The 25,621-nt window shown below is 54.3% G+C and overlaps 1 protein-coding gene across 4 annotated transcripts in view; it reads left to right on the top strand.

The window, feature by feature from the left end:
• Nucleotides 1-25,621, top strand: part of LOC118007337 (peroxidasin homolog) — a 74,269-nt gene that overhangs the window by 19,245 nt on the left and 29,403 nt on the right. For 3 of the 4 annotated variants that reach the window (XM_035000360.1, XM_035000363.1, XM_035000362.1), the window contains 6 exons: nucleotides 14,544-14,615; nucleotides 15,567-15,638; nucleotides 21,920-21,991; nucleotides 22,354-22,425; nucleotides 23,159-23,328; nucleotides 24,816-24,933. In XM_035000360.1, coding sequence (XP_034856251.1) covers nucleotides 14,544-14,615; nucleotides 15,567-15,638; nucleotides 21,920-21,991; nucleotides 22,354-22,425; nucleotides 23,159-23,328; nucleotides 24,816-24,933 — 576 coding nt within the window. Of the gene's footprint in view, nucleotides 1-14,543; nucleotides 14,616-15,566; nucleotides 15,639-18,932; nucleotides 19,005-21,919; nucleotides 21,992-22,353; nucleotides 22,426-23,158; nucleotides 23,329-24,815; nucleotides 24,934-25,621 lie in introns of all 4 variants that reach the window. The other variant, XM_035000361.1, reaches the window with a different exon arrangement.

Here is a 25,621-nt window from a genome sequence, read left to right as displayed (position 1 = left end):
TTCTGAGCTGCTCTCGCACCAGGTGGATGAAGCGTCTGTGCGGTCTTTCTTCCCAGTGGGAACTTCAGCGCGGGGGGCGTCGTGCTGAAGTTGTGTGTGTGTGTGTGAGCACGTGCGTGTGTGTGCGTGTGTGTGCGGGCTCCATTGTTCCGCTAACACGGTCACCAGTCGGGAAAAGCTGCTGAGCCCCGTTGGATGCGACGGCCCTGGGCTGAAAGCATCCGCGCTGGTCCACAGGCTCCCGGCAGAGAACAAAGAGGCCTTGACCAGCGGCCGACGCTGTGGAATCCGCTCCCGGCCGACTTTCCACGGCCCGCCGGGGATTAGCTGTCCTTGATGGAGGACGGGGATTCCCGGCGTGTACCCTCTTCTGTCCCGCACTCGCTCCAACTGTGGGGTCACCCACGTGGACACGCTTTCTGGGGCTTGGACTGGCTTTAGCATCTGTATTAAAATCACGTCAGTCTTTCCCTCGAAGCAGGCGTCTTAGCCAAGTTAAAGTCGGGAAACGGCGAGCACTACTCTGACCCTTCCCAGATGGCGCCCCAGGAAGGAAGGGGTCTCGGCCCTGTGGGCCGCGTGCGGGGGCCAGGCCCCTGTAGGCCAGTCAGCTCTCTGTAACCTAGGGCAGCACCATGCGGGGTGGACTGGAGGTGGTCTGTCTCTTTCAAGGGTGGCCCCTCACAGCGCGCAGCAGGCCCACCCCTCATTCCGGCAGGTGACCCAGGCCCCCCTCTGATCTCTCCTACCAGTCGGCTTCCTGTTCTGCTCACCTCATTTCCTGTTGTCCTCACGGGAGGGGCAGGTGACATCATTGCTTTATTCTGCAGAGGAGACCGAGGATCAGAGAGGTCAAGACATTTGTTCAGGAGCGCACAGCCCGTGAAATGCAGAGGAGGGATTTGAACTCAGGCCTCTGGTGTTTCCTCTGGGCAACAGTCAGCCTCCCTGCTGCCAAACTAGAAAATGACACACCTACTCAGAGCAGTGGCCTGGAGAGAACGTGCGTGCGCACACACACACGTGCACACATTATTTTTGTTTGTCATGGAGGAGTCCCAGGATGCAGGGTGGAGGCGGAGCACAGGGAGGCAGGCCCTTTGCGGGCCCGTCCCACCCACTGTGGGGGCACCCAGGTCAGAGGCCGGCGCCCAGGCGTCTGTCCCCACAGGGTCCCAGCGCCCTGGCACCCTGGGTGCGTGGTCCATTTCCCGCTGTTTTCACCGCAGCCTGCTTGGCTTCCCCAGGCCGGAGTGGGAGCCAGGCCCAGCCCCAGAGCTGGTGGACGCATCATCGAGCCCTGTGATGTCGCGCTCTGAGGCGCTTTTCCCCTGAGAGGAGACACTCACTTCTCCGCACCCGCGTCCTGTTTTCAAAACAGGAAGACCGCACATACATGTTCTCAGGAAAAGGGGGAGCTCCCGCCTTCCGCGGCCCGGGACTGTGTTGGCATGATCCTGCTGGGATCGTGCCCCATTTATTTGCTGTTTTCTTGGCTGTTTCTAATTAGAACCATGTCCGCTTGCTCTGTTTTCCCTGACACACTTAGTTGGAGAGAATGGATTTCATGCTCGCCCATGCGGGTTTCTGTGCCTCCTTGTTTGCTTAGAAGATGAGAGTGGGGCCTCTTTCCCTCTAATTACATGCTGTCCTCGGTTTAACCCCCACGTGCTGGGCTTTCTGGACAGAGAAAATGGCCTTGGGAAAAGCCTGCGGTACACAACTCTGGCTTTTTTTTTTTCTTTTTGGGTCTGGAAAGTAGGAAAAGTACTGATTTCATTTTTTAAATACCCATGGAAGAGGTTTGGGATTTTTTTCCCCGGAGAAAACAAACACATGAACTAGATTTATTTTGTTCATTTGTAGGGCAGAGAGAAGGCTTTGCGCGAATCGGTTGCCTTTGCGTGTGGCCTGAAAAAGGACACCTCCTGAAACATAAAGCCTGGGAATAAGTCAGTGGGACGTGGCGGGAAGGACACGGTGCAGGCCCAAGTGGGGCCTCCCTCCCTGCACCCAGGGCCAGACCCCGGGCCAAGGGCCGGAACAAGCCCTTGCCTGCTTTCACCTGGCCTGTGAGCTTTGCATTTTACACTTTTACACGGTCGAGAGTAGTATTTCCTGAAGTCACAGTTGAGTTGCAAACTCTGGTGCGTAGCCGCTGTGACAGGACCCAGAAGCTTCCACAGGGACGGAGCAGGTGTGAAGCCCACGGTCTTCCTGCTGGGCTGCTGGGGAGTGGCTGCCTGTGACCTCCGGGAGGGCGGACGACGGCCTGGGAGGTGCCACTCACAGGGTCCCCGCTCTGCTTGGAGGGTTCAGTCTTTCTCTCAGACACACAGGAGTTGCCAGCAAGGGTCGTGGGTCCCTGAGGGCCTGCGCAGTGAGCGGTCCTGCAGGAGCCTTCCCTGGGGGCCTTCCCTGGGGCTCCTGGGATGGCGGTCACTGCATGGCCAGCAAAGGTGACAGGTGGGTCTACGATACATGAGGCGCGGAGGGCAGTGCAAGGCGGTCAGAGGCATCCCTGCAAACATTCACAGTGTCCTCGATGCCGACCCCTGGGGCCAGGGAGGTTGTAACTGGTGCCGCAGATACTCTTGGGAACTTTCCTGCCTGAGGGCTGTTTGCAGAACCTCCAGCTCCAGAATTGGCCGTGGGTCCTCAGGAACCCCTTTGCTCTCCTGCAGGACACCCTTGCCAACAGCCCGAGCTCAGGTCTGCCTTCCGTGTCTGCCTCTTGGCATGTCTCTGGGACGGCCACGGAGCAGAGGTGGACCCTCGCTTCCGTTTCGTGCCCGAGAAGCGGCCCCCGTGTTCGCCGGTCCCCGTGCGTGTCACCCGAAGAAGGGGAGCTCAGGGTGCCCCTGCGCTGGGTGCTGGCATGCAGGCCCCTTTGTTGCTGGTCAGCAGCAGGTGAAAGGTGCCTGCCCGGTACCCAGACCTGTCAGAACGTTCTTTACTGTGTTTTACAATCACAGTCGGCGGCAGAGGGGGAAGGAAAGGAAGCCCCGCGGACTGGTCCTTTACTGAGGGTGGCTGGAGCCCCACTGGCCTCAAGCATCCGGCGCCGACCCCGCGAGCGTGCGCTCATCTACTCCGTGGTGGGCCGCGGCCAGCTCGTGCCGGGTGAGGAGGATCGAACCCGCCTAGCCGGGGCTTGTGGGGCTCTGGCGGCCCACTCGGTTATCACCAACAGTGTGGCTCAGGGGTGCCCTGGGCTCTCGTGGGCAAACGGGGCGCCCAGCCACCCTGGCATTCGGAAGGATGGACGTGCGTTAGCACTGCCTGCCCTGTCGTGTCCACGGGCTCTCTGCCTGTGGAGGCGTCACGTCCAGGACCCCGGGCCAAGTTGCGGCTGGTCCTGCCTGTCAGGTGCAGGCTCCCTGGCTGTCCCTTGTCCAGGAACACCTGCTCGTACGCGTTTTCATCACCCTGCACTCGTTTTCCCTTTGCTGACCTGCAGTTTTTTGTTTTTTCTTTTAAATTTTAGTAACTTGGATAGAGAAGGGAGTGCATGCTTGTTATACACACGGGCAGCATGGGCCTCAAGGGCTTAACGAATCCTTGAATGCACATCAGGGTCAGAAAGACCTCTGGAGGCAGGAAGGAAGAGCCAAGATAAACAGGATGAAATTTGTGTCCCTGCGGGCTTTGAATCATGCTTTAGCATCGTGCCGGTGGCCCCAGTGAGGGACGGGACAGCCACATGGAATCAGTCACCGAGCCTCCTCTCGGGATGTTGTTTACTTACAGTTACGTGGCTGATATTTAGGAGGATCTGTGTGGATTTTGCCTTGGTCTTGTATCAGTAAAAGCCTCATTTCTCCCAGCCGGTTGGCGAAGGAACTTTCTGGGCTAAGGAATCTTGTGCTGGATTAGATCTTGGCTTTGCTTGGTTGTCAGGGTGCTGGGAGCCTTCTCCTGCCTCTGCTCCTTAATCTTGTTCTTCCTCTGCCCTTGTCTTCCCCTTCTCCCTGAGTCCTTAAGCTCCCTTATCGCTTGTGTTTGGTGTGCTTTTATGCTGCCTCTAATTATTTGTGAAAGAAGATAAAAATGGGAACAAATAAAAGTGTGTATAAGTGTTCCATGATTTCTAGCCAGACTCCTGTTTTTTTGGGTCTACTCAGTAAATATTGAGTTAAATTGTGTTTTTTTAAGATTTTATTAATTTATTTGAGAATGAGAGAGAGAGAACATGGGGAGGGGCGGGGGGAGGGAGAGGGAGAGAGAGAGAATCCCAAATGGACTTGGAGCAGAGTGTGGAGCCTGACACGGGGCTCAGTCTCAGGACCCCAAGATCACAAGCTGACCCAAAACCAAGAGTTGGACGCTCGACTGACTGCACCACGCAGGCGCCCTTAAATTATATTTTAAAAAGTGAGCTGCACACGTCCAGGTTTTAGGGGGAGACATGAAGGAAAAGCCCCTCAGTGAAGCACAGACCGGAAGTCCCCGGACGGTCGCTTTGTTCTGTTTCCAAGAGGGCAGAGTTCATGCCCAGGGTGGTGCCGAGATCTGGTTCTGTCCCGGCAGGGGACACGAGAGTCCTGGTCGGAGACAGACGACCTCACTGCTTGCACTCGGCAAGCAGCGTGCTCTTCCCGTTTTCGTGGGTCCCTGAGCCCCTTGAGTCCCTCGGGGGTAATGTGGGGACCCTGCCCATGGAGGACAGGCACACTGAGCCTGGGAATGGCCTTCAGGGCAAGTGGGGGCAGACTGCCCTTCAACTGGACAGGACATCGCCTCATCCTTCAAGGCTGCCAGCTGCACACACTGCCCCCAGCAGTGGCCCGGGGAAAGGGGTCTGGGCCACGTGTGCTCAGCACGGCCTGCGGAAACAGATGGGCTTGGGTGGAATGCCCTCCGTGCTGGTCAGCCTGTTCCTGGGAGGGCAGTGGGTTGTGGGAGCTGTGTTTGAAGACAGGCGCACCCACGTCAGCCGGAGAGGTGTGACAGGTGTGCGCTGTGCATGCTTTGTCAGCTGAAGAAAAGCGTGCGGACTGATGTGTGCTCTTGCCTCTGGCTCAGGTCGCGTCTGGGGCGGGGACTGTCTCCCGTGGTCCGACCTCTCCCCCAGGACCTCCGGCCCTCCCGTAGCCCCATGGAGCTGCAGGCTCCTGCTGTCATCGCCCACAGCACCGGCCGCTTGCCCTCCTGTGCGCTGACCCCCACCCCTGTCTGCTTAGGGGCAGACTGCCATCTGATTGTGCGCTCGTTCTACTCAAAACCTCCCTCCAGCTCCATTTCAGGAGAAGTCGGAGCCCCGTCCCGGCCTCCTTGACCCCATCCAGAGGCAGGACAGTGCCGTGTGGGGAGCACAGTCGGGGCCCGAGTCTCTGGGGGCTAACGAGCTGGGCCATGACGGCAGCAAGCCTTTGTGGAAGTGACCAGCCCTTAGCAGGTGCGCTGCCCATGTCAGCTATTATTAAACGTGCCCGTCCTCTCTCCCAGCAGTGCTGCTTACAGGAGTCTGTTCCAGAAACACCCTCGCAAAAATCCAAAACGGGTACCTACAGAAAGCTGGTCATTGCATGCTATTTATAACTGCACAGACTGGAGGGAAGTGCGTGAGCCCTTGGGGAGCCCAGCAGTGAGCACACACGGGGCCCCTGGGGAGCTGTGAAAGGAATGCGCTCAGAACTTACTCAGGAAGGCAAATGACAGGAGCAGGTGCACGGCGGGTGACTGTTCTTGCAGGCAAGGAAGGGACCAGAACAAGCCGTGGTGAGGGGAGGGCCTGTGGTGGAGTGGGCTGAGGGCATGCGGTCTGTCAGGGCACCCTCCTCAAAGCCAGCTAGTGACAGGTGCTCTCAGGACGGCGGGGCCCCAAAGGCCCCACACTGTACCTGGGACTGCTTGTCTGCAGGCCTGGTTCCCCCCGAGCTGTTTGCTGCCTGGGGGTGGTCGGGATTTTAAATCTGTTTCAGCACACTTGTTAAGAATTTCATTAATAAAGTGCCTTTTGGAGTTCTCCTCTGTAGTTATACAAATGAACAGATGGTCTTGGCTTTGCCCAGAGGAGTCACTGCCATGGACACCGAGCCTGGGGCCAGTTCTTCATTTTCTGTACGTTGGGGTGCAGTTTACCGACCGTGCTCAGCGCACCCTATAATCACAGAACTGCAGGAAGACACATGAAATGCTGTGTGCTCCTAACAGTGCTCCTTGGCCTGGTCTTGGAGGCCAGGTCGTTTCCCGAGCAAACCAGATGTGCTCGCAGGACAGGGGCCTGCTTGTGCCAAGGGTTTCTGCAGGAGGGACGAGGGCAGGCGCGTGGGCCCGGCCATGGGAAGGGGTCTTGCTTTGAGCAGCAGGGCTGTCTTGGTGGTGGGAGCAGGGGCAGTAGTGGGCAGGTCCCAGAGTGACGTCAGATTGTCAGATGGGGCCAGGCCGCCCACAGTCCTGCTGAGTGTCGTGTGGGGGTGGGAGCGAGGGGTGAACGGTGGGAAACACTGATGGAAAACAGCGGGCCTGGCAGTGCATCGGAGGCAGGAAGTGAAGGAGACACGGGGTAGCTTCTGGCTCACCTGTCCAGGTGGCTGAATGTGCCAACGAGCCTGCTGGAATTCAAGAAGAAAACGGGGTTTGTGGGGGAAGATAATGTGCTTCGGCTGAAGACCGTGAAGTCCAAGGTGCATCCTGTGAGAGGCCCGTCGTTCCCTGTTCCCAGCAAGGCTAGCCTCTTCTCACCCGGTCGTTGACAGAGTAGAATGTGAGCTGCTCTTATATCTTTAAGGTAAAATGCTAGATTTCAGGAAGCAATACTGTGTTGGGTTGATTAAGAATGTGCAGCACAGTCTGAGCACGCGCAGGTGGGCCTGGCTAAGCTGCAATGCTCGGTGGGTTAGGAGTATCCCGTGCGGTTCAACAGGGTATTTGCAATTTACACCAGTTTACAGGACGTCACCCTGTTGCCCATCAAGCAGGAGCTGTACCAGTCTCCTGAATTACACGTTTACACGGGAGATAAGAGTATTATTCCAGGGGCGCCTGGGTGGCTCAGTCGGTTGAGCGGCTGCCTTCGGCTCAGGTCGTGACCCCGGGGTCCTGGGATCGAGCCCCGCATCGGGCTCCCTGCTCAGCGGGAGGCCTGCTTCTCCCTCTCCCTCTGCCTGCCGCTCTGCCTACTTGTGCTCTCTCTCTCTGTCAAATAAATAAATAAAATCTTTAAAAAAAAAAAAAGAATGTTATTCCAAGGTCCACATCTCTAATTCCACCACCCGTAAGCATCTGCAAGGTTAGATTCAAGTTTAGGAATTGTGACATTCCGTTTAAGAGTGGGATTATTTTCATCCAGGAGGGTAATGTTTTTTCATTTTTGTGCTTAGAAACTGTGGAATGTGCTAGTGTGAAAACCCAGGCTTCTCGTTCTGTCAGACTTCCCGCACCACGGAGCAGCTCAGTTCACTTTTCTGTACCGCAGACGTCACAGACCCGTGATGGTAAGGGGGAGCGCACTCGTCGTGCGTCTGCACTGCGTTCGGTGGGCCCAGGAGGCGCTGGGGTCCCCGTGTGGGCATCAGGGACGCCGAGTGCAGCCCAAGCTCAGCAGGGCTTTACTGTGTCTTCAGAGATTGCCTGGACGGGTCGGCACCCTGGAGGTTTTCAGCTCGCCTGTGTGGACAGTGAGTGCGGTCCTCAGGTAGGGACAGGGCGGTTGTAGCAGGCTTGGTCCTGCTGAAATCCCTCCGAGGCGAGCCGGCCCCTCCCGACAGCACTGTCCCCACTCTGCGTTAGGAGCCCCGGCTCCCCACACACGCCCCTGCCCCTCCGGCCTCCCCGTTCCCCCAGCGCGCCCCCTGCAATGGCTGACAGGCTTCAGGACTTCCCTGGCCCTGCCCCGCCCCTCGCTCTGCGGGCAGCTCTGTGCCCTTTGCCAACACTCACACCTTTCTACTTGCACTCTGGACTTGGCCGCGCTCCAGACCCGCGTGTCCACTTGTGCGTCTAGTCGGCATCTCGGGCTTCTGTGCCTGGAACTGAACTCTTGACGTCCCCTGGCCTTTAACCGTCCGATCGCAGGGGGCTCGGATACTCACAGAGCCCCCTGAGCTGCTGTCCGTGCCATGCTTATGTGGCCCACCGACATCCTGGCGATTCTTCCTCCCGCACCTGGAGCCCCGCTCCGGGTCTGTCCCCGTGGCTAGTCCGGTGCCGGCTTGAAGCTCTCCGGCGTTTTCCTCTGCAGTGATGGACTCACGGTTGCTGCTCAGTTACCATTTGCTGAATGAAGAGGTGAATGACGCTATTAAGTCCTAATTATTGGCGGTAAAGAGTTACGTGTGCCTTACAAGTCTGTGCATCCGAGGACGTTTTGATAAATACTAATAGTAAATCAGTGGATTTGCGTGTGACTTCCTCCTACGCCAACACAGCACTCTCTTTACCACGAAAAACACACATTTTAGGTGTTCCTTCAGTGTCTGAAAGGCATACATTAGCATCAGAAATGTAAGTCACTTTATTCCAGCCAAATATCAATGAGAAACCGTAAGGCTGGGTTTAGGATGTTGTTTTCCAAGCTGCAACAGTCACGAATCTCTAGTTCTTTAACATTTTTGGTAGGGGTTCAAGAGGGTGGCATGATGAGAGGGTCTGTGTCCCCCGTGGTTGGAGAAACTGGGGCTGGTGTCTGGATTCATGCCCTCAGAAGGCCCGCTGTATTTGTCATGACCCTAATTTTTAAAGTCTCCTTCTGAAGCGGACACTTCCAGAAGCTTCAGGTCTGAGTCGTAGATGCACCTGCTGTGCCCAGCACACTCCTCACAGCCCCCCAGGATCTGCGTCGGTCACTGTGTGGCCTCCGTAGGGAACACTCGTGCTCCATCCAGTTAGTTAGCGAGCAGCATGGAAAGGAGGCTAGTTCTGAAGTTAGCGTCCAGATGATGTTTAACGCTGTGGTCTTCGTGTGATCAGAATTCTCACCTAACATAAGAGTGCCCCAATACTTTAAAAAAACCCAGACGGAATAAAGAGAAGTACTGGGGCACCTGGGTGGCTCAGTTGGTTAAGCGGCTGCCTTCGGCTCAGGTCATGATCCTGGAGTCCCGGGATCGAATCCCGCGTCGGGCTCCCTGCTCGGCGGGGAGTCTGCTTCTCCCTCTGACCCTCCCCCTCTCATGCTCTCTCTCTCTCTCTCATTCTCGTTCTCAAATAAATAAATAAAATCTTTAAAAAAATACATAAATAAAGAGAAGTACTAACAGAAGTGTACAGAGAATAATGACAGTTCCCTTCTAAAACGTGCGATTTGTGAGAAATAGTTACCGGCAGCATGTTGGTTGGATGTGGCCCCGAAGCACAAAGCCGGCTGGAGGAGGGGCGAAATGCAAGACTTCTCATGATCAAGGGGCACCTGGGGGGCTCAGCTGGTTGAACATCCGACTCTTCTGATTTCTGCTCAGGTCACGATCTCAGGGTCATGAGATCGAGCCCCACGTCCAGCTCTGTGTTCAGTGGGGAGTCTGCTTGAGATTCTCTCTCCCCCTCAGCCCCTCTCCCCTGCTCATGCGTGTGCGCACGCTCTCTCTCTGTCAGATAAATTAAAAAAAAAAGTTCTCATGATCACATCATAGAAGTAGCTGTTGTCAAGTTTCGATGTTTTGATAGGGTTAAATTGAATTGAAATACTTTTGGTTCTCAAACAGGACATACTGTGTCATTTTGAATTTGTTGACAAATCATTTTTAATTTTTCCTATTTCTATTTTACTTCTTCTATTTAAAGGTAAGTTAAAATGTGTGTCACTTTAGTGAATGGGAAAAAGTATTTTAAAAATCACCAAAGATTATGAAGGTGGACTTTATGATAGAAACTTTAATGATTCCCTTTTATTTTCTCTTATAACTTTTTTGTGATTTAGCTAAATATTGCTGAGTGGTTTGGAAATGTTGCTGAGAAGGGGTCCCAGAGCTCAAGCTGGGGAGGGGACAAGAGAGACACTGGGTCTCTGTGGCCTCTTCCGGCTCTGATCAGTGGCCGTTCTGCGGTCTGCCATGAATTATGATACGACGCTGACTAGGAACCAGAACTTAGATGCTGCATCCCAGACCCTCCAGGTGCTCAGTTTCTTGTTTTTGCTTTTTTCTGGTAGGTTTTTGGTTCCATCAGTAGTTTGCAATAATGGAAACCTTAAAACAAAGCAAATCACCTAAAGCTTCTTGCCTTGTGAACTTAGGAGTTTGTTAGCCTTTTTAATATAAAGTGTAAATCGACTTCTGTTTTTGAGGATCTGCCTTGCAGAATCCTGCTGATTTTGCATGGTTTTTCCAGGCCCTTCTGCGTGCTGAGAGGGTTTCTCTGGGCCTGCACTTCCGTGAGGTCGGAAGGGGCAACACTTAGCATTAATTTTGGGGAGTTCCTGAATGTAAGCACGACGGGGCAGGGGCAGCCTGTGAACCCCACCGGCAGGGGTGAAAATACCTTCTCCCCACAGGCTTCCGGGGGAGCCCTGGCAGCAGATTCTGATTTCAGCTCTAGTCCTGCTACTCACGAGTGAGTGACCTGGGGCTCGTTGCTGGATCTGTCTGTTTCTGAATCCTTGTTTGCCAAATGCAGGGATTTCTTCTAACCTAATAAGAATTCTCCTCCTTCCTCCTTCCTAAAACCGACCACCTTTACCATGCCCTCACGTGTTAGAAGCCACATACAGTGGAGGTGGACCATGAAGCTCACCGTGATCTTGCCCTGAAGTCGTAATTTCTAGGAGCCCTTGAGTGACTTCCTGCACTACCCTGAGATTCTCTGCGTGTAGCGACTGCTCAGTGCAGAGATTGCCACCGATGATGTGCTTCGTGCCTTCGGTGAGGGAGTCTGGGAAAACCATCAGAACCCGCAGGCGATGGCCGCCATGGATGTCTACGAAAGGCTTGACAGTGTAGGGAGCACTTTCCACAGACGTGATCTCCTGTGGTCCTATTCTGTAGGGTTAGACATTTTGTCTCTCCAGGCACGTGTAGACCTTATTTCAAAAGTTAAAGAATGGGGGGAGGGTACTTACAGTGTAACTTGGTTAATCGGCTTGCATTTAACGTAAGCTTTATGTCAGTGATGACAAATGGGCCTAAGGATCCAATGTGGAGGAAGAGCAGAGGGGACAAGCAGACAGCTGCTGTGCATGCGTGTGCGTGTGTGCATGCGTGTCCGTGCATGTGTGTGTGGATGATGCACTTGTATCCGACACAGGTGCACACGTGTAAATACATATGCAGTCACACGCATGCACACTGCTGCCTCCCAGCATCACTGAAGAGCAGAGTTTTCAAACCTCACCTTGCTCTTCCTGGAGAGAGAATTAAAACTCAGACTACCAGGCCCCACCCCCAGAGTTTCTGATCCTACAGATTTGGGGTGGGGCCCAGAATTGGCTGTTCTAGCACCTTCCCAGGGATGCTCCTGCTGCCGCTGATCAGCGGACGCCACTGAGAACATTGCTTACGAGCATCCTCACCATTCCTGGGTCAATAAGTCCCTGCTGATACTTCCTAAGAGTGGGAATCAGTTCAGGTAAAACACAGCCTCTGTGATCTGTGGTGATGACTTGGAATTTGGTTCCTATTGGGAATCCATGGCATCTTCATTCCCTGGGCCTGTCTCTCCGGGTCCGGGCCCGCGGCCCTGACCACCTCTCCTGCGGCTTCTCCGAGGCTGGCCGTCTCTGCGGGGCCCCTCATGTATACAAGGTCATATTGACAGAACAAGTGCTGTCCCCCCGCCCCTCAGGCTGCACGCTTCCTGGCGTCCTGCCCTCAGGCTCACCCCATTTTCTGCCCTATTCAAGACGTTGTTAAGTCCACGCAAGGACTTTACATTTCAGCTGTTATGTGCTTCACTTCCAGAATCTCCGTTTGGTTCCTTTCTGTTGTTCAAATTTCTCTGCTTCTGTCGGGAAGGGGGCCTCTCTGTGCCCCTCCCTGGCTGGGCGGGCGTGTGGTCTTTCTCTGGTTGTCTGCTGGGAAGCCGGGAGCTGGCCTGGATGCTTGAAAAGAGGCCGAACGATAAGATGCGACCATATATGTAAGTTTAGATGTTGCAGAAGTTTCACTAAAAATTGGAAGCAGGTTAATTTTACTGACGTTATTTAGCTGTGCATCAGACACGCTCATATTTCAGTGTGTAGTCTGTGCCGGTGGGTTAAAAGGCACTGAACGCCGCTTCCCCCTGAGGTCGTTCAGATCTGGCGTGGGTCTCCCTGGACCCCAGGTCTCTGTGAGGCCCGGCCCGCTCAGGCGCTCTGAGCCTGTGCGCGGTGGCTGCGGGGTGCGCGGCAGCCTCTCTGCAGGCGTCCCCCGGGGCTCCTGGCATGGGCCTCACACCCGCGGGCTGGCCTTGGCGCGTCAGGAGGTGGCCAAGTCCTCTGTCCCTCAGCGGCTTGCGTTCCAGACTCCACGAGGTTTCCGTGTTGCTCCCCTCTGTGTCAGAGGCGTCAGAAGCTGCGTGAGCCCACGCCACCGTCCTTCCTGAGGACTTGAGGCCTGGCGTCTTGGTTGGACGATGTCCCGACCGGTTCTGCTGCATGTAGCGCATGGCCCTTCACGTTCCAGGGCGTGCCTTCTCCACGTTGGCCCCGGGGCGTCTGTCCAAGTCCTGGGAAAGCTTGTGTTTGTTACATGCGAGGAGACAGCTTCCCCACCACCTGTGTTTACACTAAAGCCCAGCTAGCCAGTCTTTGCTCATTAACCACGACCCCACATTCCACACGGGGGACGACGGGGCCTCTGGACGCACCTGCCCTCCCCTTGGGGACCTGGCTTCAGCACCTCCCCAGTGGACGCACCTTTAATGTCCTTAGTGTGCATGTAGATCAATTTCTCCTTAAAAGCCACACGTCAGTGCCGGGGAGGTGCGTTCCCGGAAGAGCATGCTGGTGGCTCTCGGGAACCAGGGAGAGCCCCCGGGGTGAGGGCCAGGTCGGCTGCCCAGGGCAGGTGGAGACCGATGCCTGGGGACTCCGCTACCCTGAAACCTGACTCAGAGCCAGGACGCAGATGCCCTAATGTTCCATGTTTCATGTGCTCACTCCTAAGTCAACACAATTCATTTTAGCGACTTAAATACTTTCTGAAAAGCCTTTTATCGCACCATAGACTAGAACCAATTCTGTACATCATTTATGACTCTTAAATTGGCTCAAAATAATCAGATTCCTAAAAAGTTCATGAACATGTCAGGAGAGAAGCGTCGTTCCTGATTTAGACCAAGTGTTGCTCCAGGAGCCTGTGTGGGTTTCCTGGGACGCCTGCGCCGAGCCCCGCACACGGAGCTCCCGCAGAAGCACAGAGGCTTGCGGCTCTGGAGGCAGAAGGCCCGAGATCAGGCCTGGGTCCTTCCGGGGTGCTGGGCAAGAATCGCCCCGTCTCCCACAGCCCCCAGCCTTTGCTGGCTTGTGGTGGAACCGCAGGAGTCCTCATGCGGCCCTCTCCCCGTGTGCCTGTCTCCAAATTTCCCCCTTCTTTAAGGACACCACTCATACTGGAGTAGGGCCGTCCTCATACTGTGTTGATCTTGTTTTGACTGGCTGATCTCTGCAAAGACTTTCCAAATCAGGTCCATTCTGAGGCACTGGAGTCGGGTTTCATGTGAATGGGGGTCTCCCCGTTGATCCCACGATAATCCTGCTGCACTGTTACAGGGCTTGGGCCTGTGAGCAAGGCATCTTAATTTTTCTAAGACTCTGTGGTAAAGAAAGTGGCCTTTCATTTATTTTTCTGTGACTTTCATAAACATTACAATTATAACTATAAATTACAGGTTTTAATTGAATTTATGTATCTTATATTTTTTACTTTAATCTAATTGATGGGTTTTAATTCAGAGGGTAGAAATGGACATCTGCATGCCTTCTGCCCCCGAGCTCACGGCCCCGGGGCCGAGTCTGCGCCTGTCCCGCGGAGGGGCCGCCCCACCAGCTGCCCTGCCCTTCCCCCCACAGCGCCGGCAGCCTCTGTGGACGTGGCCTCGCGCTCTGCTCTCTCCTGGGCTGCTCAGGTCGTCCCTCTGTTCCTGAAACATCAGGAACTGTTCTCCCAGCACACATTTAACTATTTAAGCTGCCTGGAAGTACTGAGTTAGGATCCACGCTGCATGCGTGGATCTTTCCAGTTCACGGACGGTGGGTCTGAGCTCGTCCCTGAGAGGACACTGTGGGCAGTTCGCAGATGAACCGCCGAATTCCAGCTCGAGAAGTTGTTGGAGTGGGTGCCGGGGCGACTCCGCGGAGTATGTGTGGGTCGATCCTGTGTCTGGGGAAGGCTTGACGACCTTAGGTTTGGCAGAAGATGGGTGTAGGGTTAGAGTAAGTTTTTATCTCCCCATAGGTGTTGTTTAAACAAACTTCTGTAATGTGATATGGCTGCCCTGTCATGCAGATAAATATTCATTTATCATTATGCAGTTAGCCTCACTGAATAATTGGTCCCACGAATGAGCTGTGAGGTTAATTCCTTAAATGTCTTATCGTCGTGCTGGAACTGAGATGACACAGGACCAGTGATGACTGCGTATTTCTCTATATAAATGCATTTCTTGTTTTGTTTTTTTTTCCCCAGGGATCTTCGCTTTAACAGAATCAGAGAGATCCAGCCTGGGGCATTCAGGAAGCTGAGAAACTTGAATACGTTGTAAGTCCAAACATTCTATTGGGACCCAGTAGGAAACAAGTACGGAAATCATCACACCTTTCAGCTGTGGTCAGCCCTGATTATCCGTGGTCAGGGGCATGAATGAGGAGAGTGGACTTGGGACCCTAGAACAGAATATGCGCGTTAAGATGCCAGGCCTGTGGATCCTGTGCTTGGCTGCCGTCCTGTTTTGTCTGACATCCGTGGACCTGTGTGGGTCCCTCATAAGTGGCTTGACCCAGACCAATGGCCACGTGATCCCCTTCTCTTCCTGTGAGTAGTAACTCAGTCCCCAGCTGGGCCAGATCCGTTCACTTGTGCTAACTAGTTCACACGCCCCATCGGAAGGAGGACGGGCCTGGGCTTCTCCTGGGTAGCTGGACCCAGGAGGATTGGGGTGCCATCCCGTTGTGCACCCATGCTTAGTCCTCAAGGACGGACAGACGGAGGGAATGGGCCTGACTGGCGCTGAGAGGTTCTGCGGCTGACCTGGGCTGCGGTCGAGTGTGCTGAGCTTGTCAGGAGGCTGGTGTCTCTGGTTCTTCTGCTCCGGAGGGCGGCTGTGGGCACAGGGGGATAGGCAGGGCCCTGGGAGCCTGGGGGCGGTCCGACCCTGGTGAGAACCACCTGCACTGGCCTTCCCCTCCGCTGAGGTGGGCAGTCCGACAGACAGGAGGACAGATAGCTACGCCTCTGCGTCGGAGAGGGAATTCGGTCGGTGTGCACACGGAGGGGATTGGTGCGGTGACAGGGACGCCTGTGCCCTGAGGACACGCGTCATCACAGGGTGAGCGCTGAAACGCTCCCGTGTGAATGTAGCGCTCGGCCGGTGTCGGGGCTGAGCTCTGTACCCGAATCGTCTTAGGACCTTTTCCAACCGGTAGGAATGTGTTCCCACAATGGGTTCAGAGGGGTGCTGGTTGTAATTCATACTCAGACTTTCTCTCGCAGGCTTCTCAACAATAACCAGATCAAGAGCATACCTAGCGGAGCATTCGAAGACCTGGAGAACTTAAAATATCTGTAAGTGAACGATCAGTCCTTTTCCCCCAAAGCTTGCGTTGTTTGTATATCGACTGTTTAATCATTGAGCTGAATTTTTTGCAGCTTGCAAATTAATATAAGTACATCCGTCTCTTAGGGTCCATTTTCAGAAGGGGACTGAATTTTTGGCTGGGATTTTTAAAACGAGTTAAAACTGCGCTGCGTGATGCTTAGTGTGTGTGTCTTCAGCCGTAAGTAAAGTAGGTGGAATGAGATTAAAGCCACAGCCCTGGAAGGTGGTGCGGGAGCAGGTGACTGGCGGCCGCTCTCTGGTGTGCGCACCGGGTGGACGTGCCAGGAGATGGAAGCACGGTTTCCAGAGGCCTCTCCCGCTGGGGGCGAAGTGTGAGAATTTCGCTCGTCTGCTAATTTCCCAGTCTTCCTCTGAGTGATTTCACCTCTTCTTATTTTCAGGTAGTAAAATTGTAGTTTGCTTTTTAAAACTGATTTTAGTTAATTAAGAGCATTTAAAAACATGAGTTTTGCAGGTTAAAAGATGACCTCGCGGGCAAGGGCCGGCTTAATTCCTCTGCAAGCACTTATTTTAGGACTGGAAGCCGTAAGGCAGACATTCCAGTTACATTCCTGGTTATAGATAAAAGTATGTGTCTTGTGCTTTGAGCACATTATTCTTTTAAGACTTCGATGACCTTTCAAAGAGAACCATTTTAATGAGGGATTTAGATCAGTGACTTTTTTGGGAAATTTATGTCATAAGTGAACCTGAATGTCTGTAAGTCATGTTGATTTTTAAAATAAAGTCACATTGTTAGATGTGTGTTTTGAAACCTCTATGATTTTAGATGTCATTGGTTCTTAACTAAGTGATCACTCTACTGTGTTTATAGAAATATATATTCCTCAGTGAAAGTAATCGAAACTGTTAGGTATAAATATTTTTCCATCACTTTTGGCATACTTTGTTAATTTTTACAATAGAATAGAATAGAATAACGTATAAAATTATTAAGTCTTGTTGCTCATTTTAAAAATGAGGAAAAGGCCTTCTATTTATTCTTGAGTTTTTATTTATTTGATTTGTTTTTAAATTTTAAGTTCTATACAAGTTCCAGAAGAAAGGTTGTGGTTTCTTAGAAAGCAGGTTCAGATAGGAGATAACCAGCATCTGTAGTTTGTGTGTGGGTCACTTTGTTTTTTATTTTGTATTTTGCTTTTGGTTTGAATTAATTAAGAGCAACTTACTATTTAACCTGCAAACATATTTAGTGTGAAATAGTTTGGGATACCTTGTTTTTCACTTCAAATGATTTTTTTAAAGTCATACTTAATAAGCCTCGCCTGCTGGCTGGCTCCCCATCGAGGCACCTGCGCCCCAGCCTCGCCCTCCCCCCCCATTTCCACGATGCCCACTGGTGGAGGGCACCTGGTCATCACTGGGGAGGGGGTGGGCAGTGGTCAGCAGGACAGGGGGTAAGGGCCCTGGTGAGGAGGGGCCCCAGGAGCAGGGGTGAGAAGGGGTCCCACTTCCCCATTTGATCCCCGTCCTTGGCAGGAGAGGGCACTGATGTGCAATTGAAACATTTGAGAGCTCTCATGAAGTTTACTGATTATTTCTGCCTCTATATTTAGTCCATGCTCTTAGAAGTTGAGTCCTGGTTATCTGCTGGAACCCTAGTTACTTGTGGGAAGGTGTAAACCTTCCCCTTAACTGATATTTCCAAAGGATGCGATTAAGTCCGGGGAGGGCCTCCTGTTCAAAGTGGACTCTGTGGTGGATTCGAGTACTCTTTAGAACCCATTATTGGAAGATGTCAGTGCCCTTTATTCTTACGAAGACAGAGGGTGCTCCCATGTCCTCGAAACACACGTTCTTCCGTATCAGCAGGGCTCAGTTGTCTCGCACTCCCGTTGTCTTTAAAGTGTATGCCAAGTGACGACGTACCAGCAGGCCGTTGCCCTGTTGTGTTAGAGAAATGAGCCCAGAAACCCTGTTTGTAATAATGGGGGAGCAGGAGCTCCCTCCAGAACTGCAGTTGCCAGTGGCCAGGCCGTATTCTTTCAGCTTTCGAAATGCTAAATTTCGGTGATCCTGAGGGGCTGCTCTCTCCACTTTACAGAGGAAGAGACTGAGGCACAGAGAGCCTAATACCATCTTCAAGAGCACACAGCTAGTGGGTGCAGTTGGAGGATTCACACCCACGCGGCCTGGCGAAGTGCCTGCTGCGTCAGGCCTCTGTTGTGGGCACCGGGCTCTGGACCGGCGGGTGAGCGCCGCCTGCTCGTGCCACGGCTTGCAGCTCTCCGCGGGGTCACCGCAGCTGATTTGTGCAGAGGGAGAAGTGACAGCCCCTTAGCGGGATGGTGGCAGTTAGAGACGGTGTAGCGGGTCCTGTGAAACAAGCCTGCCCCGAATACCGTGAGCTAGAGTGCGGTGGTGCACACTGTCCGGGGAACGCAGCGTGCAGGGGCACGGCATTAAGACAGAGCAGGTGTATTTGCGGAAGCAAGCAGGCAGAAGCCCAGCCGGCCGGTGTCGGGGTGCAGAGAAGTGCCTGCTGACGTCACGGTGGGGACGGCGTGGAGCTTGAGGTCATCGGCTGGGGAGAAGCGCCAAGGGCTCACGTCTCTGCACCTGACACAAATCACGTCTGACGCGCCACGACGTCGGCGGGGTTCACGAGATCTGCTGCCGCAGAGACGTGTTTGTTAGGACTCTGAAGTTTAGATTTCATATAGTTTTCCCGTGTCATGAACTATTAGTCTTTTGAAATTTTTAGCCAGTGAAAACCATAAAACCGTTCTCAGTTTACAGACCATAGAAAAACAGGCAGCAGGCCAACTCTGTGATTCTTCCGACCTGCCCTTGTTGCTTCTGTTTTGCAAGAAGGATTCTGGTGGGTGAGAACACATTTAGGCTTCGTATCGTCTGCCCCCCAGCTGCTCCTGGGTATCTTAAAACACGCAGGTTGTGGAATCTTCCAGTCAGTGCACATCACGTGTGTGGGGAGGTGGTTCTGTTTTCTTCGAGCTTTGGAGCATGTGCATGGTCAGCAAGTCACAAGCCACACTCCAGAGCCTGTGACTTTGGGGAAGACAAGGCGGTGGTTGGAGAACCTCCCGTTTGGAGACTTTCCTTTGAGGAAGGGCCGGGAACCTCCGCGAAGGGAGCCACACCACCGTGTAAATGTTTTGTTTGTATCCTAATACAGTCATTAATTTGAAAACTCCCTCCATGTGTCAACGTAATTCTTCTTTCCTTCTGAAGTTGCGGCCTCTCGTCTGTGTGCTAATGCTCCCCGTTTCTTGTTTCAGCTATCTGTACAAGAATGAGATCCAGTCAATTGACAGGCAAGCATTTAAGGGACTTGCCTCTCTAGAACAACTGTAAGTGTCCCTCTCCGTCCTCGGCTGTCTTGGATGTCACCCGCCCTCTGCCTCTTGTAGGAAGATGAACTAAGTTTGCTGTTTGCACGATGCATGTTTGTACTAACGGGGACGTAGGGAGTGTGTGCATGCCAAAGGAAAGAGCGGTTCTGTCCGACCCCCCTCCACCCCGGAATGGACGGCACTGGTTTCTGCTGACGGCAGCCCGTGCCGAGCCTCCGTGACCCAAAGAACAGTGAGACCGAGTGGCCCCCACCTCCACGGTGCTCCCGATGTAAAGCAGAGACAGACTTGCGAACGAGGAGAGGTCTTCGGGGAGGGGCATCCGGGGCAGTGCGGGACGAGCAGGTTGTTTTCATTGTACCCTGTTTCCTGTTTGTGACTCCCCACACATCCAGCTAACTTTCTGCTTTTTGTCGTTATTCTGGAGAAAATGAACTTTCTTCGTGTGTTTCTAGTTAGTGTATGTTGGATGTTGTTTCTTTGGTGGCATATGAAGTCAGCGTGTTCATTTTTGAGTAGAATTCCTGATAAGGGGAGTTTTTCTGGTTTGTTTGGGCTGAAGTGGTTCCGAGGAGTTTCAGATGGCCATCTGGTTACAGTCACGGGGCTGGACAGGGCCGTGGGCTGTGACGCGTCCTGACATCTGTCTGCGTATTTCCTGGCCGGGCACAGAAGCGTCTCCGGAAGCGCAACGGCAGAGCTGGGGCGGGGGCTCCCCCGAAATCAGGCGCTTCGGAAGCACAAATGATGCTCGTGGGTCTAGGTGGGTCTTTATTCCAGTGGGACCTGCTTTGCTGAGCTCACTGTGCACGGCATGCGGTAGGACTGGGAAGCAGTTGTACGTCAGGTTTGTATGATCTCCGCTTTGGAGAGGACCAGAGTTCAGAGGGTTGCAGAAACACATGGGAGTGTCTGGAAAACATCCAGGTGGATGGAGAGTCCACGAAGGATGGAGTTCTTGCATCTGACACGCTTCTCCTGGGGTGGGGGCAGTAAGATAGTCATAGCCAACACCCAGAAAACCGTGTCTGATTTAAACGTGCTGAAAAAATTAGAACCAGGTGGTGCTTACCCTGATGAGGCGGGAGTCGGTTTATCTTTGCGGAGAAAAGAGGCAGAGTCTAGGGAGAAGTGAGGCTCCATTGCACCAGGAGCCTGGAGCAGGGTGTGTGACCAAGCGTCCTGGGTCAGGATGCCTTCAAAACCCCGGGTTAGGTAGTTAGGGTCTGGGCCATTGAGACGTGGCTCTCCTTCCGTGAAGGTCGGCGGGTGTCTGACGGGACGCAGAGACACTTAGGACCAGGTCCCCGCCCGCAGGGAGGGTGCTGTGTGAGGAGATGAGGCTGTTGTGGTGTATGTGCATGGTGCCGTGGCCCGGGGGGTGGCTCCTGCCCGGGCTCCCCCTCCCCACGCCAGGAGCCCCTCCACACCCTCCGGAGGCTGCCAGCCCGAAGCTGCTGGGAGCAGGTGGAGCCTGGGCTCCGGGAGGCCCTCCTCGTCCTGTGTGGTGAACATGTGACCAGAGTCAGAGAGCGTAGATTGGCGTTGGGACCCATGGCCGCCTTGGGGCCGTGGGAGGGTGGTGGCACCCAGGCTGCCTGGAGCTGTGGGAACTTTCTTGTCCTGAGCTCGCGGGCCCAGCCCTGTGTCTGTGGGCAACAGGAACACGCCTCAGTGAATCAGGACCAACGGGCCCTCCCTCCTCCCCGGACGCCTCCCCAGGGCCCAGCCTGCCTGCTAACGAGGGTCTCCTTCAGGCTTCTCCCGTGACGGCCGCTCAGTGCGGATTTTCCCCCGTTTGGGCTCCCGTGCACCCTGCTCCCAGGCTTCCCACCCTGGAGTGGAGGTCGACGGGCAGGGACCTGTCTTCGGGAGGCACGGGAGGCAAGTGTGGGTCTGACCTGAGCTCTGGGCTCTGCAGCTGCGTCTGCGACCTCCCGACTCAGGGTCACCGCAGCGCCCTCCCGGGGAGCTGGGCCAGGGAGACAGGGACGGGCTAGGAAGGGCAACTGAACTTGGGTGACCTTGAAGTTCCAGTAACTTCAATGTTAGTGAAGGTCTCTAAGGGGTCCAGGGCGCGTTTCGAGAACGCTGTCTGGTGTTTGGGTTCGTGATGAAACCTGTAATCGCTCGCGTCTGTCCCTGTCTCTCTGCCGGGCCCCACGTGAGCGAGCCGTGGAGGGCGGAGACCTCTCTTCTCCTCGTGTGGGTGGGGGGTTCGCTGCAGAAGCATCCCCATCACAAGGCCACATCCAAGTCTGTGTCCATTGTTTCACCTAAGGGGAAAAACACTGATTTTCACAGTGAGAAAAGCAATATTCAGGAAAATGAGGAGAAATTAATTGTACCAAAAATGTATGAATATATGGAAAGTAAGGAAACATAGCAAAAGAAGTGTGAACGCTGTATATTCGTATAATTGAGCACGTTTGAGGAAACACAGGATCTTACTCTTCATCATTTCTGTGGCTAATCCTATGCTCAGTCTGAAATTGAAGTGTAAGTTCATCCCCCCCTAAATTCACATAGAGGTTAGAAGACTGAATGAAGGTATTCGTCTACTTACCTATGTGCTGTAGGGAAGGTTACATGGACTTTTTTCCTGCAAAGGCCCACGTACTGCACGGAGGTCACGGCCACGTGGTCAGGTCCCGGGCATGGAGGGGCCTCGGTCAGAGTCACCGACAACCGGTCAGTCGTACGGTCTGTGCCGTTTTTAATTGTATTTAATCTTAGTATTTGTTGATTTCACTTGTTTTCCACACAATGTAGGAAATCTAGAGAGTTATTGACATATGAATTTGAAAGGACTTAGGAAACATTTTTTTGAGCAGGAAATCTAGATCTGCAAAAATAAAACTGTTAAAAGCTCTTTCTTTTCTCTCTTTCCCTCTTTTTTTACACTTGTCTAGATATCTGCACTTTAATCAGATAGAAACTCTGGATCCAGAGTCATTCCGACATTTGCCGAAGCTAGAAAGGCTGTAAGTTGCATTTCCTCCCACCCGCCCGTGTCCGCCCGCGGTCCTGGGCCGTCGCCCCGTCCAGGTTCTGCAGGAGACAGGAGGCTGTTCAAGCCTCCGAGAACTGGCCGTGCAAAGTCCCTGCTCCTTGTCTCACAATTCAGAGGCGGGACTGGCAATTGTCTCTTTGGGAATGGTGATAAAGTAGAAAAAACACCCTACTTCTTTTCTGGGCTAAATAACATTCTCAGATTCATTTGTAGGAAATAATGGAATCACTGAGTAATTTTTAAAAGCTGATTTATTTGACTGTTGACACTGTTTTCTACACATATAAGAAGCATTTTTAAAAATTTGGTTTGCTGTATTGTCTCTTTCGACAGATTTTTACATAACAACCGAATCACACATTTGGTTCCAGGAACATTCGATCACTTGGAATCCATGAAAAGACTGTGAGTATGTGTTCAGCGCAGCCCCGTGTCCCCGCGGCCGTCCACCGGTCCCGTGCTGGGCTGTGGAGCGTGGGTCCCTCTCAGGAAGGGGCAGGAGGCCCTGAACCCTTGGAGCTGGTGCAGCTCGGAGCCCCGGTGACTCGGGGACTGAGCCAGCAGACCGGCCGTTTCATAGGCGAGCAAGACATTGTTAAAGTCAGGTTTAAATTCTTCAGATTAATTTTTAATCCCATTTTGCCTATTTTAGTGGTGGGATTAAGATCCTTGGAGAAGGACTCTACCCTGTTCCCTGCACTGAGCGTTCCCACAGCTAGACGTTAAGTACGCTGGCCTCCAAATTCTCCAGGCCTCAAAATACTTCTCCTTATACCGAGTACTTAACTTTACTAGAATAAAGGTATGTGAGTGCCAGCGGAGACAGTTACCGGACGCCTTCTGGTGCTTCCTGTGCTTTGCCCCGTGGCCGCGGGGCTGCTCTGCGGCTGGCCATCCATCCGTCCCCGTCCCGTCCCCGAGGGTGTGAGAGGGGCTTGATGTCAGGAAGTGGAAAATCAGGCTAGGAAGTGTAGTTTCCGCGCAGGATACAGTGAACTGAGACAGCCTTCCTCGCTGTTCAGGATTCCTTCGGATAAGGCCGTCAGCCGCCGCTCTGAGAACGGTGATGTGGGGCCAGGGGTGCGTGGGCCCGGGCCCATGTGCTCGACCCCACGTCTTCCTGTCTTCCTCCCGTCAGGCGGCTGGACTCCAACGCGCTTCACTGTGACTGTGAAATCCTGTGGCTGGCGGATCTGCTGAAGACCTACGCCCAGTCGGGGAATGCGCAGGCGGCGGCCACCTGTGAATATCCTCGACGCATCCAGGGGCGCTCGGTGGCCACCATCACCCCCGAAGAGCTGGACTGTGGTGAGTGAGCAGGACGGAGGGAGGCGTCCGGAGGGCGCGGAATGGGCACGGCCTGCCTTCCGTGTCGGTGTCCCCAGATCGCGTCTTGGTGGGACCCGACAGGGCGCTCCTTGGCAGAGCCGTCTGTACGAGCATCTGTAAGCAACTGTTGGGTTCCTCGGCTTTCGCCTCCAGTTCCTGGAACGCACTGCGTCTCCTGCTCCCCCCATGGCTGCAGCTGCTGGGCCCGACTCCCGGGTGCTCGCGGGGCGGGGCCCGTGGGGCTGGCAGCGGTCTGCCTCTGGGCTCGGTCCATGCCGCCCAGAGCCTCTGCCCGCTGGGCCGTGCACACGGGCTGCACCGAGAAACCGGTCGCGAGAAAAAGGAGCAAAATCCGACGGCAGGGCAGAATCTTGCTTAGAGTGCCCAAGGACTCCTTCGCTTATTATTTTCATTGCAGCACTTTCTGGGGGTGCTAAAATTAGTTTCTCTAAAGCATCGTCGTTTTTAAGTCTTAAAGGTCTGTGTCCTGGAAGCTAGAAGTCCGTAGCTTTCAGCAGTCTCCCGCCCGGGACATGGCTCTCCTGTCCGCATCTGGATGCCTTCATCAGCCGTAGACGTGTGTGCTTCGTTGTGCACGCAGCTGCCTCGGGGTGCGCTGTCGGGGGCCCTGTCCTGCATGAGCCCATCCTGCTGCCGGGCACGGCGGGTTTCCGGCTGTCGGGGGCCACGCTATGCAGGAGCAGGGATACTGGGCGGTGGGACTTCGGGGACAGGACTGGTTCCTGGGACAGAGGCTGGGGCTGCGCACTCGGCCACCCCTGAGTCTAAACCTGCCCCACACGGCAGATTCCCCCGGTCCAGCCCGGGGTGTCCTCGTCTGGTGTCCGCTCCCTCCCCTGCGGCACAAGCCACCCGGGCTCCCACTCACCAGCCGGCTCTGACTTTACCCATCGTGACCAGGCTCGGGCGCCGCAGGTGTTCTGTCTGCCTCCCCGGCACTGTGGTCGTGGAGAAGGAGAATGTGCAGCACCCACAGGTCCGCAGACTGGAGGAGGCAGCTTGTCTGGCCCGGGGCCGTGGGAGGGGGACGCACCCCCAGGGGACGAAGGACAAGGGCTCTGCTGCCCTGCCCTGCATGGTGGAGCTTTCTGCTCTCAGCGTTGCTGTAGCTAAAAAGCATCATTTTCTATTTACTCAAGAGCGGCTTTTCACGGAGTGTGCCCTGCACACAGGTCCCTCACCCTCTTGAAGGGTGAGCAACCACTGGGCCTTGTTGGGTGCGTGTCTCCACCCAGGCTCGTAGAGGTGGATCTGAGGGTCAGAAAACGCTGGGTAAGGACTCAGCCTGTCTGTGCGGAGAAGCCTGTCTGTCCTTGTGGGAGCATTTGTGCTTGGGATATATGTTTGGGATTTTCTTTTGAATGTGAGGGATTTGGTTTGGGGTCTTGTTTACTTTTATGGGACCATTTAAGACCCAGAAGATCTCCATTTCCTTCTTGGCACAGAAAGGCCCCGGATCACATCGGAGCCCCAGGATGCAGACGTCACCTCAGGGAACACCGTGTTCTTCACGTGCAGAGCAGAAGGCAACCCCAAGCCCGAGATCATCTGGCTGCGAAACAAGTAAGTCGGGTGCTGGCCAGGGGTGCTCCCTGTCCCCCAGATGCCCTGAGGGCTCCGCTGTGCGCGGCCCCACCCGACACCTACAGACGCCCCTTTACACTTTTGTCCTCTGCTGTGGAGGGAAAGGTCTAAAGGAGAATTTTCTGCATCTTTTCTGCTGTAAAGGGGGGGCACTTTGCTCCCCCTGCCAGGGGTGAGGAGTTGGGGGGGCATCTTAGTTCTTGACCTGCCCACGTTCTGTGGCTGGAAACTGGCGGGCCTGGGCACTGGGGCTCCGCAGCTGGAACACTGGGACCAGACCTCCTGGCTAAGGAGGGGTCCTACCTGCTGGGGACAGCGTCTTCAGGGACGCCCATCAAGCCAACACTTACGTACTTAGCTCCTTGTGCATCTGATTTGCCTCAGGAAACACGAGTCTCCCCGTTGATCCACAAGCATTTTGGGTGTGTGGGGGCAGAGGTGTAGGAGGAGGGTGCTCCAGGGGTCAGCCCCCCAAGGGCCCTGTGTTAACGAGGACACTTTTGGGCATACGGTGAGAACTGACTCCTCAGAAAGAAACTGTTAACCCGAAAGCACCTTGTCGTGGCTCCTGTGCCCCTTCTCACGGACAGACACTCGCTTGTCGGTGGATCTCGGCTCTCAGCACTTACACTCTGAGCTCGCGGGCCGTGTTTGGTCATGACCGGGC

Source organism: Mirounga leonina, unplaced genomic scaffold (assembly GCF_011800145.1).
Source record: "Mirounga leonina isolate KUSES-001 unplaced genomic scaffold, KU_Mleo_1.0 Mir_118, whole genome shotgun sequence".
Taxonomy (NCBI): Eukaryota; Metazoa; Chordata; class Mammalia; order Carnivora; family Phocidae; genus Mirounga; species Mirounga leonina.
This window is presented reverse-complemented; position numbering and strand designations above follow the sequence as displayed.